Source organism: Pelobates fuscus, chromosome 5 (genome assembly GCF_036172605.1).
Source record: "Pelobates fuscus isolate aPelFus1 chromosome 5, aPelFus1.pri, whole genome shotgun sequence".
NCBI lineage: Eukaryota > Metazoa > Chordata > Amphibia > Anura > Pelobatidae > Pelobates > Pelobates fuscus.
In genome coordinates this window covers 89967984-89989781 of record NC_086321.1, presented here as the reverse complement: position 1 = coordinate 89989781, position 21798 = coordinate 89967984, and the positions used below count along the sequence as shown (strand labels likewise).

General features: G+C 38.1%; 1 protein-coding gene across 1 annotated transcript in view; it reads left to right on the top strand.

The window, feature by feature from the left end:
* Window positions 1–21798, top strand: part of PDE4D (phosphodiesterase 4D) — a 207584-nt gene that overhangs the window by 25582 nt on the left and 160204 nt on the right. The window contains exon 2 of the mRNA XM_063454049.1: window positions 19338–19529. Within this exon, the coding sequence (XP_063310119.1) occupies window positions 19387–19529 (143 nt within the window). The 5' untranslated portion in view covers window positions 19338–19386. The remainder of the gene's footprint in view (window positions 1–19337; window positions 19530–21798) is intronic.

Below are 21798 nucleotides of genomic sequence, written 5' to 3'. Positions count from 1 at the left end.
GAAACGTGTTAAGAAGTCTTTATGCTCCACATTAGGCTGTCTCTCTGTATCTTTGTGGTAGGTTTTTAACTTTTTTGGCCAATGCTGCATGATAATACCTTGCGAGCGATGCCAGACTTGGATTATCTGCAATTCGAAAGGTGACCCAAACTGAGGCATAGAGGTGGAGTTAACCCCTAAAGGTAAATATTGCAGTTTCTGAGAATCTGCAATAATTACTTTTGCAGGGCTACGGGGACTCGGACACTGCAACAAGAGCACTTCAATGAGCTGAAGTGGTCTGGGTACCTACAGTGTCCCTTTAAAGTGGTATGGGTGCTGTGTCCCACTGAAGTGGGCTGGGTGCTGTGTCTCTTTTGCACCTAATGCTGCAATGTTAAATATTGCAGCCCCAGAGAACTGCAATGTTTACATTGCAGCAGTAAGTCTGCCCTTAGTGGCTGTCTACCAGACAGCCACTAGGGGCGCTTCCGGAATTTTAACGGACTTTTGGTCCGTTATCTAATACTGGATGTCCTCACGCTCTGCATGAGGACCTCCTGCCAGGGGTAATTTATTACCAGGGGTAATTCCTGCCAGGGGTAATTTATTACCAGGGGTAATTCCTGCCAGGGGTAATTTATTTATCGGGGGAGGTTGGTTTTAAATGTAATATATTTGTTGGCAATAACCCTATTTTGTTATATTTTAGAATAATTTGATAAAGCTGTGGACTAATATTTTTCCAACAGTAAAACCTGTGTCTGTGTTTTAATGGGGTTCAGGGTAGGTGTTAGAGACTATGCCAAAGGATTCGACTGTGCATTTGTCAAGTTACAGCAAAAACAAACAAATGAGGTATAACTGCCAAGAATACCCCAAAATTTAAGCTATAATATGTTTTAAAAAACAGCCTCTTAATGGAGATACATGGGAAGTAAAATTAAATCTGTGAAGAAAAAACACTATACATTTTGTAATAAATTACAAAATAAATATAGGGTAGAGGGTGGTAGAAAACTCTAACATGGTTCAGGCGTGTCTCCCTGCAAAGAGGGTAATTAATGCAGGATATCTCCTTAAGGCTGTGATATAAATCCTCTTGAAGCATGTAGAATCAGGACAATTTATTGGCTATTGGAGACTTGGTTTTATGGTGTTTTTATGTTTACATGTATTATTTGGTTTGCTCTCATCTATATCTGGAGAGATTGGTTCATGTACCTGATTCCTTGATACCCCTGGATGTGGAGATATGCCTACTGATACCTGCCTTCTTGTGAGTGCAATATTGTGCTATTAAATTGTCCTATTTTATACTTTCTGCACTGTATTTTTTTTTTTTTATTATTTATTACTGGTATTTATAAAGCGCCAACATATTCTGCAGCACTGAATATATAGCTTACACCTTTAAGTATTCTTGGTAGTTATACCTTCTTTGTTTGCTTTTGCTGTTATGAATGTTTGGGGCCAGCAGCACCATGTATATACAGTGATTTATTAAAAGATAAAATGTTATATTTTTGTAAGGCGTGCAGTCCCCTTCTCTAGACATTCATGCACTGCTGTCTCTTGCACACTGCACAATATGACAATTTATTACTGTGCGACTCGGTTTTACTGTCACACTGAATGCAAATTGTGATGACCTTTATTGTAGTGAATCAATTATAATCATAACACCATGGGCTGAGCTGGTGGGGGTGGAGAGGGAATCAGGTCATCAATGTCTGTATCATAACAGAAGCTACATGTATGTGTTTGCCACTGGACGCATATTTGTAAATTTGCACTTCTGTGTTTGTGTGGATATATGTGTTCGCATTTTAGAATTTGTCACAAAATGTAGCAATGCCTTTCTCGAGATGTGGATTCCAACCCTGCGTTATACTTTACCATTGTCATACAGCTTTACGCTACGTATTTTACACAATATACTTGATCATAGGTTTTAATTCCTCACAGCTTTGTTACTGCATGTTACCAATCAGTCATGCACAATATGTTATGAAGTTTCTTGACACTCACAGGCTTACATTACCTGGAATATTGTTGTTGTCGTGCTGCCCTGTCATACTAAAGCTGTTACAGTGTTACACTGTTTCTATATACAGTTTGCACATCCCATTGTAGCTCTGGGATACACATGATGCAACACTATGAGTTACTTAATGACGATTCTATGGTACTATCATACATAATGCACATTTTGCTTATATTATAGCCATTTAGGTCTAAAATTGAGCAATACGCACTGCGCACTCTTGTGTGCTGTTTGCTGTGCTGCTGTCCTTGTTCTGTATCACCTTTGAATGCAGAGTATACAGACTAACTGGATTTTTATAAGATATAAGGGAGTAAGAACGGTAGCTTTTTACCGAAGCTCACAGCGGCCGAGCTTTGATACAGTGCCTGTTACAAGGAGAAAATATTAACTTGCGTGCAGTTAGAATAGTCAGTCGGGGAAAATACAAATGCACTGAAATTAAAAAAAAAACTAAGGTTTAGATCAGAAATCAGGAAATATGAATAACAAGTCAAATTCAGTTCAAAGGACTCAGTCCACACTAGAGTGATGTAAGAACCACAATACGGCAATGAGTTAAATGGTTTTGTATCTACTGGCCCTTACAGGGTTTGCATATTTAAATGAGTGCAGCATTTCTGTTCTATGAATAATGTGGTAAAATTGACCACAACTTTGGTTTGGTTAATACAGGGTCCTATTTGGCCTTGCACTGCTAAGAGAATGAAGTTCTAGGTACATAAGAGAGCTTGGGTTTGTCAAGCTGAACCTGCCAGAAGTGGGGTACATTGATGGTTGTAACAAATTTGAGCAAATGCAGTACAAACAATTTTTTTTTAAAACTAAATCCATATTATTTTAACAAAGTCAGATGTTCTTTTAAAAAAAGTCTATAGGCTTTAAAGCTAGTTTGTAGTTGATTGCACTGTGTAGTATATGAATATGCAATATGTACTGTCATACACCATAAAGGAAGAATGATTCAAGTAAGAATATCTCTATAAAAATGCAGTTTAAATCCATTACAAATGTGGAAAACAGTTTTGCTGCTTGTTCCTATTTTCTTAGCAACAACAAGAATGTAATAGACTGATTCTCAGTCAACCCTTTCACTTTTAAATGTTTAGGAAGATAACTTGACATTACTGGGAGCAATGTCGTGCATGTGCATGAGACTATAGTGAGCGGTAAATCTCAATGCTTTCCACTGGATATGCATTATGCAGTATGTATTTGCACACTGCTTCTAATGGTAATACAGCTATACAGTATTTTGTGGTCTGTTGAAAATAGGAGCTGATGGTAGGGCACAATCCTACTATCAGCCTGCACAATTCTATTTTATTTTGATGCATAATCTGTAGAATTTATAAAAGTATATATATATATATATATATATCTCAAAGTATATATTTTCCAATCTTAGGTTGTAAAATGGTCATGTACGTGGCGAGTCTTTTTGATATATATATATACACACATCTGCTCGTTATCTGGCTAGCAAATGGTACAGGTAATATTTCATTCACAACCCATCTAGTTTTACAAACATCTGCTGTGTTATGTCTGTTACTCTACAGTACTGGATACAAAATCCAGGTGAGGTATATCTAAAAAAAACAAAAAACAACAATATCCAGAGGCCAATTTTTTACATTGTTGTCATTTTTGTACATATTACTTTATGTGAACACAAATAACTTTTTATTTAGTGTGTTATGTTTTTGTAATGTTTAGCCTAGACATGAGAATCATGTTCAGTAGTATATTAACTTTTAGAAAAAAAGGTTACATTGCTGCTATGAGCTAAAGTAAAGAAACACCACGACATATACAGAATCAATACAAAAGATACCCCCCACCATGTTATACTCTTCTTGGCAAAGACTTCTTAGCAGGTCGAAACGTTGCTGCTCTTTCACTTTTTTGAACCAATGAATCTGCCTGCGGCTTGAACACCTTGAGTTCCTGGAGACTTTCTTTTAGTCTGCCTTATCGTTGTGGGATTGCTGGTCCTGCTCCAGTGCTCCCGGTGTTTGCTTGGATTGAGTGCAGCCCCTCTCTTCATTTTTGTCACACAGTTCTTATATTACAGACAGATCTTAACAGAATTCAATACAAGATATTGCCACTTTATTGCTAAAATGTAAGCAAGATATTAATAACCTTTACACAGTGTTATAGTGAGGCTTATCTATAAGTATCGTGGATAAGGCTTAGAACGCAGATATTGCCACCAATGGTTAGCCCTCCACAGTGGTGGTGTCTGTCCATAATCCCTCCAGAGGCTGGTTCCCGGTCGGCGTTTAGTTAGTCGGAAGAATGCCGTATCTCTATTTAAAAGATGATGTATCTTTGGCTTTTGGCAATGTACTGCAGAATAGAAGACCCCACACACGCACATTGACCAGGCTTTGTCAAAATTAGCACGGTGGTCTCTGTCACCTCATCAATACAGCCTTGCTCTCAAATCAGATTCAAGATAACAATGGTAAACTAATCCATAAGCATAATGAATAATAAAACTATGTTAAATATAACATGAGGATAAAACAAAACATAATAAGACAGTGCTGTGTCACATATCTTAGTGTACATATTATAGAATATATTTTAACATGAAGCACAGAATTAGACGAAAACATCTCTTTAATCTAATAAAAGTGCAAATATATTAAAACAAAGTCCTTCGCCTTAAAGGACCACTCTAGTGCCAGGAAAGCATACTCGTTTTCCTGGCACTAGAGTGCCCTGAGGGTGCCCCCACCCTCAGGGACCCCCTCCCGCCCGGCTCTCGAAAGGGGAAAAGGGTTAAAACTTACCTTTTTCCAGCGCTGGGCGGGGAGCTCTCCTCCTCCTCCCCGCCTCCGTTCCTCCCCGTCGGCTGAATGCGCACGCGCGGCAAGAGCTGCGCGCGCATTCAGCCGGTCACATAGGAAAGCATTCATAATGCTTTCCTATGGACGCTTGCGTGCTCTCACTGTGATTTTCACAGTGAGAATCACGCAAGCGCCTCTAGCGGCTGTCAGTGAGACAGCCACTAGAGGAAAAAGGGGAAGGCTTAACTAATTGATAAACATAGCAGTTTCTCTGAAACTGCTATGTTTATAAAAAAATTAGTTAACCCTAGCTGGACCTGGCACCCATACCACTTCATTAAGCTGATCTGGGTGCCTAGAGTGGTCCTTTAATAAACAAAGGAAGGGATAAAGAGATGTGCTATGCCACAGTAAAAAGAAATTTAGATATGTATTATTACAAATGCCAAAAATATTCATCTTTGTAAATACTGGATGGATGTATATTTGATGCTTTTATAATGCTCATCGCTCTATGTAATAAAATCTCTGTACAATAAGAAACCCCCCACCAACACCCCATGGAAGCCGTGTGAATACTTAGTTCTCTCTGCCAATATGGTAAAGGGGAACTGAGCTACCATGAGTTTCTACTGGGCTACAGCCATGAACAGAACTGAAGATGTACAGTTAATTTTTTACGTGCATTGAAGAATGCACAGTTACCGTAAGCCTTTCCCTTTTCCGGGTGTTATAAATTATAATTTATAAAGATTTGTCATGGAAGTTGGAACAGTTGTAAATCAGGAAATGCTTCCTGCTGAGTTATTTTTTTCTATTCATGCCTAATTTTATTCACCACAGTTTAACAGAGCATCATGCATTTCAGAAATCCAAGTCAATGTACTGCAATACATTTGAGTGACTGTATACAATGATTTGAGTGTAGATTTTAGTGTGTTTAATTTTTAGTGATTCTGCTGATTGTTTCATTACTGCTACTCGATAAAATGTATTTTTCATATCCTTTTTGGATTAATGAGGTAAACTATGTACTTTACTTACACAGGTAAGCGTGTTTTGTTTTTTAAACTGATTTTCCAAATGAGTTGCCCACCATTTTATAAAGCCTTTTTTTTTGTTTAGTTTTCTTTATAATTCCTCCTCAAAATACTTTGTGCTTTCAGAAATATATGAACCTATGAATTTTATGAACACCATGTCAACTAACTATGAATATGCATAGTTTAAAATATATTTTGCGTGAAACATTCATTTATAGATTAATTGCTATTGATGCAAAAAAATAAAAACAACTACTGTGTATAAAAGAATACATCTGACCAAATCTGTGGATACACCCTCCATGGTACCACAATGCATTGTAACTCCTTGCAACGTGTTATGTGGTAGTACATTTTATCCACATGCCTCTTATTTTATATTTGAGTAAATCTTTTTTCATGTGCTTTCTTTGTATTTAAAAGTACCTCTAAATATTCCTACAGCAGTCCCCAGAGTAAAAGAGAGAGATTGTGTTGATATTTATATGTGCTAGATATGTGACTACCACAAAATAAATCTTCCATGGTCCCTTAGCCTTATTTTCCTTACAATTTTAAGGGAATGTCTCTTTTAAGACTTCCTTGCCCGGTTGCCTGATTGGCCACACGTATTTAAGAGGCTTTGTCTGCTTAAGGCGAATATTTACTAATGGAAATTGTTCAGGTTTCCTTTAACAACAGTCATGTAGCAGCCAATTTAAATCCTTGGATGATTACGTGCATAGAGCAATACTTTGGTGTTAGGAAAACAAATATGTATTACTTACACTATAGTAGCGGACTATATTTTAGGCTCCAGGCCCCCCTCTCTATTTTATCCCCCTCCTTTTATCCCTCACCATGCTGATATTGCCATGTCTGACCATGCCTCAATGGCTGAGATTATCAAAATTGATGATCTCAGCCAGTCCAATGCTTTGCCATAGGAGAGCATTGGGATGCTATTGCGCATGTGCCAATCAGTATCTCTGAAAAGGCAGTGTTTACAGCGCTAAGACTGCACAGACAGGCAATAGACACCAGCTGTAGTGGTTATGGTGACTATAGTGTCCCTTTAAATTTTAATGAGGTTTTTAACACCCAGCTCCAGGTGTGGGGATTTCCCATTGGTGTTTTTCACTCTCTTTAGTTCCCTGCGGTCTTCCATTAACATAAAACGCTGCAGGCACTAGGACCATGCAGAGTGAGCTTTAGCAGTGCTCCCTGTATAATCCTGTATGTTGGAGGCCAGCTGGGAGGCAGTTTGCCAGCCTGGCATGCCCCTTTGTTGGGCGAGCACACCCACTTCCCTAAATGCCCAACCATTATGGACATTGCCATTGAAGCATGTTGTATCACTGCCAAAACTCATAACTGCCCTGTAGGTCCACCTGCCTGCTCCGATTTCATGTCTCCAAATGTTTGGAGGTATGCTCTTGTATCTGTCAGAACATTACTGAAATGCTATGATATTAAGGGTAAAGCAATTTTTCCCCCCATATTGATGAAAACAAACACATATAGGTCTGTTTTGTGGAGGACTCTCCGCATCCTTAGTTCCCTATGTCAAAAATTATTTTGTCACCAGATACTGGAATATAATATAAAAATATAAATGGCAAGGAGTGAGTGAGTGGAATTGTGACACCACATCTCACCAGCTTTCTGCATTTTCAAGTTCAAAGTAGGAAATATAGGAGCCTTGCAAATAATTCTTACCCCAGCCCTAAGGTAGCAAGTTACCTGGATGTGTGTCTGCTCCTAGAAGATGCTAAAATATACCTTTAAATGCATGCAAGATAACCATTATGGTGGGCATTAGAAATGTTTCCATTTATTGTATGTTGCTGTCATTGCACCCTTGTTGTCATTATAATAGTCCAGAACTTCTAACTAACGGTGTATCAAAAAATAAACAGTTTTACAACAGGATTCTATGATACACAAATGATTTTTATACTTATATATATATATACACACACATATATACACAAATTATATATTGAGAATCATTTAATCACTATTTCGTAACATATTTGCATGTGAACACAAAGTTAAATCGTATATATAAAACATAACATGTCTATGATATTACTTGTGTTTTTAAAGTCATTTTTGTGTTAGTTGGTTTGATACAAGCTATTTTGGGGATTTTTCGAGTAGTGTATATTTTGTTACTAGAGTTTTATCAGTTTTGTCATTTTCAACAGCTCTGTACAATGGGAAAAAAATACAAATGGATTGCTTGTGGGCACAGTATATAACTAGAGTAGGGGTAAATGATGACGAGCAGGAGAACGTGACAGGGGAGAGAAGTTAATTAGTTAGTTTTTAAGGCTTTCAGCTGTTACGTATTAATCCATATTCTGTTATCTAGACTCACAGACTTCAGACAGAGGCTGATGTCACAACACGCATGACTACGTAAAACATTCTGTCTCTGCTGTTGCAGGGATTAGTGCTTGGAATGAACATAAAATAACATCAGATTCAATTATTTACCCAAAATATGATGGGTTGTGTAAATTATATATTTCTTTCATGGGAGCCAAGGACAGCTTTGGAGTAAAGTCTCTGTATCTCTTGGGGAGATTGGATTAATCCATGAAGCAATCAGACAAATATTCCATTGTGTTCTTAAATGCCAGCAATTATCAATGGCTCTCATTGTTTACAATCTGATAAGCTTTACTAATGATTCTAACTGGTGAGCTGATCACTCTGGAATAACTGGTTGAAAAAGCAGATCTTGTAAACTGTTTGTAATAGGGATTAGATAAATCAGGAAGACTTTCAATGGTCATCCAGCTATATGACCAATGTGCTTATTTTTTTACTCTGTTCTTTGACTCTCTGTCTGGGTCCTATTAACCCCTTCATCGCTAACCTCCATGCTGGTATTTCCCACCCATGTTTTTTTTTTTTTTTCAAAAAAAAATTTTGTGTAATAAATGACATGGGAAGTTTTTTACAGAACTAGTTATTGGATGCAGCAGGGAAATTTAAAGGGTTAATCCAATCATCATAAATAATACAGCCTGCTTTAGCAATTGTTTGTCCACCTAACCTAGGTCCCTACCAGGCTCCAATGCTTCCTGGTGGTCCGGTGATGAGCTTCTGCCTTCTTTGGAGCTGTAGAATCCAGAAGCAATGGTCTTCCCCATTCATTGGCTGAGAGCGTCAGCTGTCCGCTCTCAATCAATGATTGCATTTCTGTGCAATAAAAAGTTGCACAGAATTGACCTTAACCAGTGCAGAACTGTAATTTCTGGCTGGCTGATGACACCCCAATGACCCTTCCAGAGGTGGAGTAACACTTTTGGTAGCAGAATTTGCAGTGTTTCATAGAGAAAGACTCTATGGCACCATAACCACTCCAAATCACTGAAATGGTCCTGGTGCTTGGAGTAACTCTTTAAGAAATCTAAATATTTATTTTCTTCAACTCAGCTTAATTTAAGCTGCTGCTAGATAGTATAACTTCCTCCTCTCCTAGGCAAACTGGATATGTGTCTTGTCACTGTACTGATTAGTGGCCCACAATGCTCATGCTGGATATGTGTCTTGTCACTGTACTGATTAGTGGCCTACCATGCACTAGACAATTTGAACAAATAATTTTCATGGGGAAAAAAGCACACAGCATTCAGCATTTTATATGTGTGTCTACTGAATATTATTTAATATCTATGTCTCTAAACTTTGAATTCATAGTGTCACACACATACACTGATCAACCATAACATTAAAACCACCTGACCAATATCGTGTAGGTCCCCCTTGTGCTTCCAAAACGGTTTGGATGCGTTCAGGCATAGAATTCACAAGACCCCTGAACATATCTTGTGGTATCTAGCAGCAGTCATTTAACTCCTTCAAATTGTGAGGTGGGGCCTTCATGGATCTCAATCGGATTCAAATGTAGGAAATTTGGAGGCCAAGGCAACACCTCTTTTTGTGATGTTCCTCAAACCATTCCTGAACATTTTTTGCCGTGTGGCAGGGTGCATTATCCTGCTGAAAGAGCTCACCACGATAAAGGGGATAAAATACATAAATGAGAAAAGGAAAGTAAAACAAGGATTAATTAGACTATAAACAAAAAAGGAAGGTAGAAGAGGATAAAGGTCTAGCTGACTGCCTCAATGGATATTTTTGTTCAGTAGTTACAGATGAAAATGAAGGAAAGGGACTTCAATTAGGAAAAAAGACTGAGTCATTTGTTACATGCGAGTTTACAGAGGAAGATGTTCTATTTCAGCTGTCTAAAGTAAAGACAAAGAAGTGTATGAGGCCTGATGGTGCAGCAGGAAATGCTAGCAGAATGTTTGGTTGTATAGGGAGAGGTATTAGCAGGAAGTACTCATGCCATTGTACAGAACACTGGTGAATCCTCACTTGGACTAGTGTATGCAATACTGGAGACCATGTCTTCAGAAGGATATTGATACTTTGGAGAGAGTTCAGAAAAGGGCTTCAAAACTGGTTCATGGATTGTAGTACTTACCAAGAAACATTACACGATCTTAACATGAGTAGCTTGGAGGAAAGTAGAGACAAGGGGTATATAATAGAAATGTTTTATATAAATAAAGGGTATCAACACAGTAAAGAAGGAAAGTATATTTAAAAGAAGAAAAACTACTACAATAAGAGGACATAGTCTTAAATTAAATTGGCAAATGTTTAAAATTATATCAGGAAGAATTACTTTACAGAGAGGGTAGTGGATGCATGGAATAGCCTTCCAGCTGAAGTGGTAGAGGTTAACACAGTGAAGGAGTTTAAGCATGCGTGGAATAGGCATAAGGCTATCCTAGATATATGATAAGACTAGGGACTAATGGGCAGACTAGATGGGCCGAATGGTTCTTATCTGCCGTCACATTCTATGTTTCTATGTTTCCATTGCCATGAAGGGGTGTACCTAGTCTGCAACAATCTCACGGTAGATGGTACATGTCAAAGTAACATCCCAAGATTTCCCTGCAGAACATTGCCCAGAGCATAACACTGCCTCCTCCAGTCAGCCTGCCTTATTCTCTGTGTATCCTGCTGCAGAATCTTCCCAAGGTAAACAACACACACGGCCATCCACTTGAACTAAAAGAAAACATGCAAAAACATGGGTAGTGTTTGCACTCAATTACTGGGTGGTGCCGGTATTTAGAGGTATTCCCTCTTCTATGACCTCACAAAATGTAAAATTCCAAAAAATAAATAAAATACCGCACTCAAAATTGTAGTATCAAAAGTAAATCAATGGATTAGGTGTAATTTAGTATGCAAAAAAATAATTTAATAGAATATATATTTATAATCGAAATTCATATATGTACACACAAAAAAAAGCTCTGATGGTCTCATTCATTATTTGAAAATTCATCCACTGCACTGAATAATCAAACATATAATTTTAGTAGTATAGTCTAGAAATCAGTTCCTGAAATTCATTAGTGTAAAATCACTGTAATAATCGAATTCATAAATATGATACTCCTATCCCCACATCTAAAGCTATGCATAGCAATCTATTTGTGCACAGTCCTGATGGATCCAATCTTTGCAAAAATTTATATACAAAATTTTTTTTGAAAAAAAGAACAGAAAAAAAGAAAAATATGTGGAAAAACTTGAAAAAAATAATAAAAATATGTACACAATGAAAAAATGAAAAATTGAAGAAATAATGAAAAAGAGTCTTTAGCAAAGTCACTATATACATGTATAGTGTGTCTATGGTTGGATCTCACCGCTTATGGTATAGCAGTTCAAATTATCAATCATGTGCTGCAAGTTGTAAGCTGTCCCGGTCAGTTCAGATAGCTGAGTTGCTTCCCTCGGGCAGATAGCTGAAAGTGTTCGTCGGGCGAAATAGACCTCAGACGGCGGGATGGAGTACCAGATAGCTGAGTTGCTTTCCTCGGGCTGCGCGCTCGGGATATGAAGTCCCTTCAAAGAAAACATGATTCATCAGGCCAGGCAACCTTCTACATGATCCAGCTCTGATGCTCACTTGCTTTGGCGGTAGACAAGGGTCATCATGGGCACTCTGATTGGTCTGTGGCTGCGAAGCAAACTGTGATACACTGTGTTCTGACATCTTTCTATCATGGCTAGCATTGGTTTTCAGCAACTTGAGCTACATTAGCTTTTCTGTGTGATTGGATCAGTCCAGCTTGCCTTCACTCACCATTCCAGACTTGGCATTGTGGAGATGCTCTGACACAGTCTTCTAGCCATCACTATTTGGCCCTTGTCAAAGGGTCACTCGGATCTTTTTGCTTGCCCATTTTTCCTGCTTCCTACACATGAAATTCAATAACTGACTTTTGACTTGCTAATATATCCCACCCCTTGACAGGAGTCATTGTAATGATACAATCAAGGTTATTCACTTCACCTGTCAGTGGTTTTAATTTGTGATTGATTAGTGTATATATATTATATCCCTTACCGAAAAAGAGAAATGGTCTAACAGGCACTTTTGTGTTGCAAAAAACATTTAAAATACCTGCTTAAAATGTATTGCTTAAATCAGTGCGATTGTCCTCGTTATTTAACCCCTTGAGGACGCATGACATGTGTGACATGTCATGATTCCCTTTTATTCCAGAAGTTTGGTCCTTAAGGGGTTAAATTGTAAAAATGATTTTCCATGACAAAACGCTTGAAATGTATTTTTACTTTTGTTTGCATGGTAACCTGCTCCCCTTTATACCAGGCTCTTGTATAGGTTGGTGCTGTATAAATTACGTTGAGCAGCAGAGGCTAGGTCTCTTGTTGACCTACATGCTCTCATGTTTTAGTATTGTGCATTATACACACACTGTAACTGCATCATGTGCTGTATTGTACTGTCCCTAATGTAACCTTGTGATGTAGTCTGTTTATGGTTGGCATGGTTATACTTACGCACAGCACATTTCTGATCTCTTACAAACTAAAATTGGCTGGGGATGGAAACCGCTTGTAAAGCATGCAGCAGAGCTTTGAAGCTGTTAATGGCCAGGAAACACCTTGTAAATAAACTGGTGTTTACTCACTAACTAGTGAACTACGAAAAGTTAAGCCATTAAAAAAAAGCCTATTTAGCATAGTAGGTTAGTTCGGTTTTTTTCTCTCAGAAGTCTGCTATTTGGCTTAACTGATGCATACCTCCAAAGTGTCCCTATTTAGAAGGGGTAATCCCTATTTTGGGCCCAATGTCTCTTTCCTTCTTTTCGAGGAGCTCCATATTGTTGGTGTGTCTGAGTGTATAGTATTATACTCACAGTAATGTGCGGTAAACTATAATTGTGTTTAGAAATCGATCTATGTAGCTAAAGATACATTGTTCTTATTCTAAAATATTATTATTAATTATAAAGCTCCAACAAGTTCAGTAGCGCTGTACAATAGGCGGCCATTGACGTGGAGACAGACAGACATAGGAGTAACAACTCTACATACCAAATTTGGGATCCAGCTATGCATCTAAAATAGGGATAAATAAACAACACATTATTATTATTATTATTGCCATTTATATAGTGCCAGCATATTCCGTAGCGATTTACAATATTATCAGAGGGCGAGATTTAATAATAAATGAGACCATTACAAACACTTACAGGAACAATAGGTTGAAGAGGACCCTGTTCAACACAAAGTGAAGTATATCAAATATAAAAGAACTTTAGATGTGCACACAAGAAAATACAAAGTTTTGGGCCTTGGGGTGCCTACCCTGGTTCAGGTTGGGGCTAAAACCTTCTTGACCTCCTTACCCTTAGTATGGTCCAGTATTGGCAACAGGTTGGAACAACTTCTTGCAATAATTTGCATACATTTATTGTGTACAAATCAATTAACACAACTTTTAATTTTTATTTTATTTTAAAAATGTTTTATTTTGTTTTAATTTTAATTTATTTTAATTTATTTTATTTTTGTGGAAATATGACAGCAGAATTGCTAATTATTGTGCAACAATACACATGATGAAACGATTGTCTGGTTTACATATTTTGATGTTTAATTCACTGCTTAGTAAATGACCCCCTAATCCTACAGAGTGACCTTTTCCATAAAGATTTAACACATCCTCTGTTTGTACACATCCCCCGTATACCTCCATCTCTGCCTGGGTTATTTGCCCATTCCCCCATGGAGAATTTCTCATTGCCTCATTTTCTTACAGGACTTTAACACATCTACACTCTGGTTCACAGTGCTTGAAAGTGTACACATACCACAATTAGAATATATATTATGCAGTATATCTCCCATCTCCCAACCAGGTTCCAACAACTCAGGTTTTCCTTTGGTGTCCTGTTCATGCACTGCACTGCAATATTGTGGATCCCACGCTCACATCTCCCACAATATGTCTTGCCAAGTGTCAACCCTATATCTCAATGTGTTTCCTATTCAACCTTCCTTTTCACACGTGACCAGGTTCGAAAACACTTCACACGGTAGACAAACATGGTGTGTATAAAATCAAAGATGTGTGCCAACATGGTGCATTAGATATAAACAGTGAGACCATTCCCTGTCTGCTTTTGAAGTTCAAGAATAGTCAGGTCTTCCATTTATAAAGACAAATCCACCTGTGATGTTACACAGCTGGGTGTGCATCCATGTATATTGTATGGACATCCCGAAGGTACCACCTTAGCACCAGTGGTAAATGATCAACAGCCCTAATGCCATCTTGCTCTCTCCAGCTATCCTGATTTATTACCAGCAAAGCGATGGCCATAAATCTATGGATGTAGTAGGCTAGTTCTCTAGGAATAGTGGACAAGTAAAACACATAGACACGTGTATGTAAAAAAATATGTTTTCATATTGTTTATTGAATTGGGATACTTTTCCGTTTAAATATAACTATTCCAATTACAGAAATATTGAACTAACTAAACGGCATAAGATGGCATTATACAGATTTGTGTATTATACTTATGATAATTCTGCATTAACTTGTATGTCCTAAATGACTTAGCTCCACTTCCTTCCCTGTTCACCTCACAAAGATCGGCTACAATGTTACACAAGAGTGAGATCAACAATCCAAAACGTCAGATGTGACTCAAACTATTGCATGGCCTAACGCTGTACTGTATACAGGCCAGTAGTACCAAGACAGGGGTGCCCAATAGCTAGAACTCCCGATGATGCCCCAGATGTCACAGATTGACATTTCCCATGATGATTTATCAGATTTTATAATGGGAAAGCATCATAGAAGTTGCATTTCTGAAATATCTGGGGATCTACTTCTTTATTATTTTTTAATTTTTTTTTTTGCACCCCTGCTCCCCACACATCACTTGTGGATATCTTGGCACCCCTGCTCCCTACACATCACTTGTTGATATCTTGGCACCCCTGCTCCCTACACATCACTTGTGGATATCTTGGCATCCCTGCTCCCTACACATCACGTGTGGATATCTTGGCATCCCTGCTCCCTACACATCACGTGTGGATATCTTGGCACCCCTGCTCCCTACACATCACTTGTGGATATCTTGGCACCCCTGCTCCCTACAGATCACTTGTGGATATCTTGGCACCCCTGCTCCCTACACATCACTTGTGGATATCTTGGCACCCCTGCTCCCTACACATCACTTGTGGATATCTTGGCACCCCTGCTCCCTACACATCACTTGTGGATATCTTGGCACCCCTGCTCCCTACACATCACTTGTGGATATCTTGGATATGGATGCAGGAAGGGGAGACATGTGCTGAGTGTTAGTCTTACCCTGCTTGACTCTATGCGTAAATTACACATCTCATGCAGTATACTGTACATTGGAAAATGCCATGCACTTCTAAGCAGTCGTGTAAGGTCTTAGCAGTTCTTTAGCTTTTCCTAGAATTGCTTTTATTTACTCATGCTATTGTCACGTACAGACCGTTATTCCATTATTTGTTCAAACCTTGCAAAAGGTTAAATGGAGATGGCCAGTATCTTTTCAGTATTCTCACTCTAAGCTTTTGAGACCTTTATTTTTTTTTTTACCACTTTTTGTACATCATAAGAGTACTTAGGTCTTGGGAAGTGTGAAATAGAAATCCTATATTTTTCTAATAAATAACTTCTATGTTATATGGTTATGTTATTTCCCGTCACATCAGATCCATCTGTTTTCCATATGGTCCTTATGGCAATATTTCAGATTTTAAATTGACTTTATAGTATTGTATTATATTGTCTTCAGACTGTAAGGCTTGTAATTACATTGAAAAATTCACAATAAATTATAGGTAAATACAATATTGACTGCACTGTTCCTTGCTCTTCCATGACAGCACAAGGGCTGCATCAAAAGCGGTCTTGTAAAATAATGTACGGTAATTATCATTTTAGTTTGTCATCATGTAAATAATAACCTTTTGAATCTGGGGATGCTACAAATGTCCACGAGCATTTTTTGTTAAGTTTTGTTTGAGACCACTGTCTGCAATAGAAAAACATGTCTCCAGATTCAAAAGGTTATTATTATTTTTTATTTTATTTTATTTTATTTTTGTGGAAATGTGTGCAAAAATAATGTCCTTTACTGTTATCCATCATGTGGATGGAAGGAAGGGTTGACATGGTGGGGAGGGATATGGATAGATGGGGGAGTTGACATGGGGGGGAGGGATACCACAATACTGCCCCTGACCCCCAATACTCCCTAAACATCCAAAATACTGTCAATGCCCCACAATGCTGTCCCTATCCCCCATAATATTGCCCTTGATCCATAATATTGCCCCTGACCCATAATATTGTTCCTATCCCCCACAATGCTGCCTCTGAGCCCCAATACTGTTCTTAACCCCCACCATACTGCCCCTGCCCCCCAACACTGTCCCTATCCCCACACAATGTTCCCCCAATACTACACTATATTACACTATATGTAATACTACACTAACCACCACACAATACTGCCCCTGCCCCAAATACTGTTCCTATCCCCCCACCATAGCTCTAGTCCCCCACTATACTGTTCCTTTCCACTCCCCACCATAGCCCCAGTCCCCCACAATACTGCCTCTATCCCCCACTAAGCCCCAATCCCGCACAATACTGTTCCCATCTCCTCACTAATGCCCCAATCCCCTAAAACACTGCCCCTATCCCACCACACTAAAGAATCAATCCGCCACAATACAGCCCCTGTTCCCATCAAAATAAAGCCCCGATGCCCGTGTCCCCCTTATTTTGTTACAACTGTTCTATATTTGTTGATTGCATGTGAATTTTGAAGATGTCTTTGTAAACTGGAACTTTACAATAAATGTTGCACTGTATTTTCTGAGAAATATATCTGCATACGAGCGTGTATTTTTTTTGGTGGGGGGTAGGGGGAAGTGGGGGGGGGGGGTGTATCTTGGGTTAGTTCCCACATTTTTTTTTTCCCCAGGACCTGACCCCTGTGTGTAACTGAGCTGGGGAGATGTACATCACAAAGAATTGCACAGAGAATTGGCTGTATGTCTTGCTGATAGTCCATTTCCTTGTACATTCAATGGGATTATATAAAGGGTTACTCCAAGCACCATGACCCCTTCAGTGTGTTAAAGTGGTCTTGGTGCCTGGAGTCTGTATGTGCAGTGTTTTACTCTGAAATGCTGCACATACTGAGCTTAATCCTTTAGCTGCCGGAGGTGTAACTCTACCTTTGGCAGCGTCATTGGTGCATCATTAGCCAGTTTGGAACCTGGCTGGTTAATTTCAAATTCTATGCACAGAAGGGCATTCATTGGATGAGAGTGATTAGCTGACTATCTCAGCCGATGAATGATTGGCAGGACCGGCATCCAGCTTCTGCAGATCTTCTGAAAGCAGTTATCGTAAATTCAGGGAACCTCTGACGTAACACGAAGCTGAGGTTAGCTCCTACTTGGCATATGAAGTAATGAAGTTGAAATGTATCTGGTATATGTCCGTTTCAGAATCATAATTCTTTTAATTTATTCATTTATTTATTTATAAAATATTTTACCAGGAAAGATACCTTTCTTACTTTCTTACTTGTGCTACAAAGGGGAAATTAATAGTGTAAGGTTTTTACATGTATTTTGCAGTGGGATAATTTGTCAGCGTAATATACTTGCTGCTTTAGTTAAAATAGAATGGCAATGGCTGTTTAAATTGGCATTGTTCCCACTAAAATACAATTTTAAATGTAGCTCATTTCAGTAGTTATATGTAGCCTGGAAAGTGTTCAAGGTACACAAAATTGTTATTCTTATTTTTCAATTATGGGGTATATTCATGGCTTAGATAGTTGGAAATGTAAAACAGGTTTTTGGCTACTGTTATACAGAGAGAAAAATTTAGGGATTCTGCTGCTGTACCTAAAATTAAGGACATAATAACAACATAGTGAAAATACTGTTTGATGTATATGTATAAAACAATTACACAGTTGCACTCACAAATTTCTGATGTAACAAGCGCCTTGTGGATGCCACCCACGATATCAAATAGGGGGCTATCCACCAAGTCAGTAGAAGGAAGTTGCAGCACAATGAAAAACACTCTGAAGATGTTTTTTCTCCAAAAGGATATTTAATCGATACAAAATTGTGTAAAATCCACACATATAGTTAAAATACCGTTCCTGCGCGTTTTGTCCTCAACTGAGGACTTCCTCAGGGCTCCGTATAGTTAAAACAATATGCCAAATAATACAGTGCAAAAATACAGCCTAATAAACCTCTCCCACAGTCCCCCCCTTAAATAGGGCTAACCCCCAAATGTTCATTGGTGGTATCGTGGGTGTTTTCTCCTTTTTTCCTCCGGATTGGTTGAGCGCTTACATTCTCCAGCTGTCTCCATTCTTTTAATTTTGTTGGCATAACGATCGGTGTTACCGTGTTTGCATGATGCACTTCCGTGCGTTCCAACCCGAACATCCGCCAACATGGTCATGCGTGTCAAATGGGGAGTGAAGATGAAAATACAAGCTCCCCCTACTGTTCTCCAAAGGAAAATAGTCAATGTTTGCCTAAACAAAAACATGTTGTATTGTTGCTAATTTCCTGTAACTTTAGTTGTAGCCAAATGCCTACTAGGTGTATAGAAATAAAATGATTCCAATGTAAGTTCTTTGGCACAAACAAGCTACAAAGATAGTTGCCAGAAATGTAATTTGCATCATTATGGAATGCAGTGCGGGTCCAATGAAAACATTGTTATTATGGTATATTTTACTAAACTTTAACTTTTTTATGTAAATGGTATATTTCTATACCATTGATTTGGTTGATAATTCCTTTATATGCCATTATCTTTAATTCACCAATTTCTGAATTACAGGACGTTTTGGAGCAAGACTTATCTCCTGTGGATAATTAGACTTTGCTCAAGTATAGTATTTTGGGTTTCCAACAGAATACTTATAGAGAGTTTGTGAAAAAGTACATCTATTGTTTAAGTGTACATATTGTCTCTATTGCTGAGCTCTAACAATGTAATCTCTTTTGTTGCAGCTTTGATGTGGACAATGGCACGTCGTCGGGACGTAGTCCCCTGGATCCCATGACAAGCCCAGGGTCGGGGCTGATTCTTCAGGCCAACTTTGTCCATAGTCAAAGAAGGGAATCCTTCCTGTACAGGTCAGACAGCGATTATGACCTCTCTCCAAAGTCCATGTCCAGAAACTCCTCCATTGCTAGTGACATGTAAGTAATCACACAGCTGTCAATCAGTATTCTATCAATTACTTGTTTTATCTATGAATGCTTTATCTTGCTCTTTTGCGGTTTTACAAACTGTAAATACTCCTAATTCATTTGTTTTGATCATTTAATATGGATCTTTAAAATTATAGAAGTTTAATTATTATTATTAGGTACCTAATTTCTTGAATTGTTTTGGATTTATTAAATTTAATAGGTTGGGATTCATTTACTTCATGAGTGTTCTCCTCCCAGAAGACATTAAAATTGACCTTTATTTAAAAACAAAATTATATTTCAACATTATGTGCCGGGGGTGTGTGGGGGTGGGGAGAGGGGCACAAAGAAGGCTAATGCATTTAGTGTCGTGCAAGGCACTTCCTCTGAGATTTCTCTGGGAAAGTGCTTTGCATGACACGAAACGCATTAGCTTCTCGATTCTTTGTGTCCTCCTGTGTATTGTATCCAAATATAATTTTTTATTGAATAAAGGACAATTTTAATCCGTTTGATGGAGTACGCCATTAGAGTCCTGATTGCAGGACCTGGCCCTAGTGATGTATTGTTTGAATAATCACTGCCCTGTCCTGAAGTCACTCCCCATGCGTGCATTGCTCCAGCTAAATCAATCAACTTCCATCCAAGATGGTGAGCAACACAAAGAGATTTAATTACACCAATACTTATAGCCAAGGCTTCCCTCTCTCATCTAGGATCAAAATCCCCCATGCCTGTGGCTTATGTTAGTGAGGAAACCAGAATATCATTGAAGGAAGATGGATATCTTCAAACAAAACACACAATGGAGGTGTTAGTGAAAGAATGTATTTGCCACTCTCCCGTCCTTTGTCTACACAGCTACCCACCATATAATCTTTTAATTTACCCACCATTACGTTTCTTATCTATCTTTTCAGACGCTACTTGTTTACTATCTTTCTCCATTGTTTTTCACTTATCTCCACTGACTTTCTTTTTCCAGCTTTACCACCACTGTCTTTATACACCTATATACATATTTTATTATTTTTGCTACTCAGTTTCATTCACTCTTCTATTTCCACATTTTTTCACTCTGCACTACACAAACATACCTGATGTTCTTGTTGTCTTTAACTTTTCAACAACTCCCCTAACATTTACCTCCTGTTAGATGTTTTACCCGAGGACACTTACTGGCAAAGTTTTCTGACTAGGATTAAAAACCCAAGTTTACCAGTTTTAAGGTAGTGGCAATACCTCTCTAACCATCCGATGTATTTATTATGACAAAGCACATATCATCTCAAGATAGATCCCTGAATATCTAAAATAACTCAATCTACTCCAATGACCGTTATTAGGTCTCAATCCTAATGTGGGATTTGATGAAACAAGAGATTTGCCTCATGAATGCACACCTGACAAATCTGCAGGAATTGTATGATGTCATCATGTCCGCATGGACCACAAGAAATGTTTCCGGCAACATGATGACTACATGTCATAAATAATTCATTAAATTTTATTTTACTGCAAAAATATGTCCTACTCCGTATTAGAAGGGTTTACCAATTAAAGTATCTCTCTGAAAAATGTTCACATTTTGACCCTGTAATTGGTCTATATATCATTAAATTCAGACGCGTGGGGTGGGATATTTCCTTAAACCACTGAAATAAACAGTCTTTGAACGTTAACAGTCAAAGAAATGCTTTGTCATGTAACCTCATCTTTTAGTTTAACAATTGTATTGTAAGTGACGCTGTATTGATGGGGCTGAATCCTATCAACACTCCGCATGTATCACAACTATGATATAGTGGAAATATTTGCATTTCACAGTTGCTTACAATTATAGACATCTTCGTTGTGAAATTCTTTTAAATTCAGTAGTTGAGTTGCAAAGACACTGACTCTATCATTATCAACAATGAGAGGAACATGTGTAAACTGAGATAAGAGCTATGGAATGCAGAATAGCGACTATAAATAAAAGTGGTACAGTCATTTGTAGAATAATCCTCCTGGAATTCTTTGATAGCAAATGCGAGAACGTTTGATTATAGTCATAACAGAATGGCAGGGAAATGATAAATAAGATATTAAGTTATTTGACCCTGTTTAGTTCTTTATGGCACTTAGAACTGATCTGCCTTGTAGTAAAGGAGAATAATTGAAGTTTCAGGGGGAGTAAGCAATAGAATATAAAGTATGTAGTAAAAGTATCTTAAATATAAGTTCTTTATATACAGTATGTGTATGTCTATGTGTATGTGTGTGCGTGCGTGTG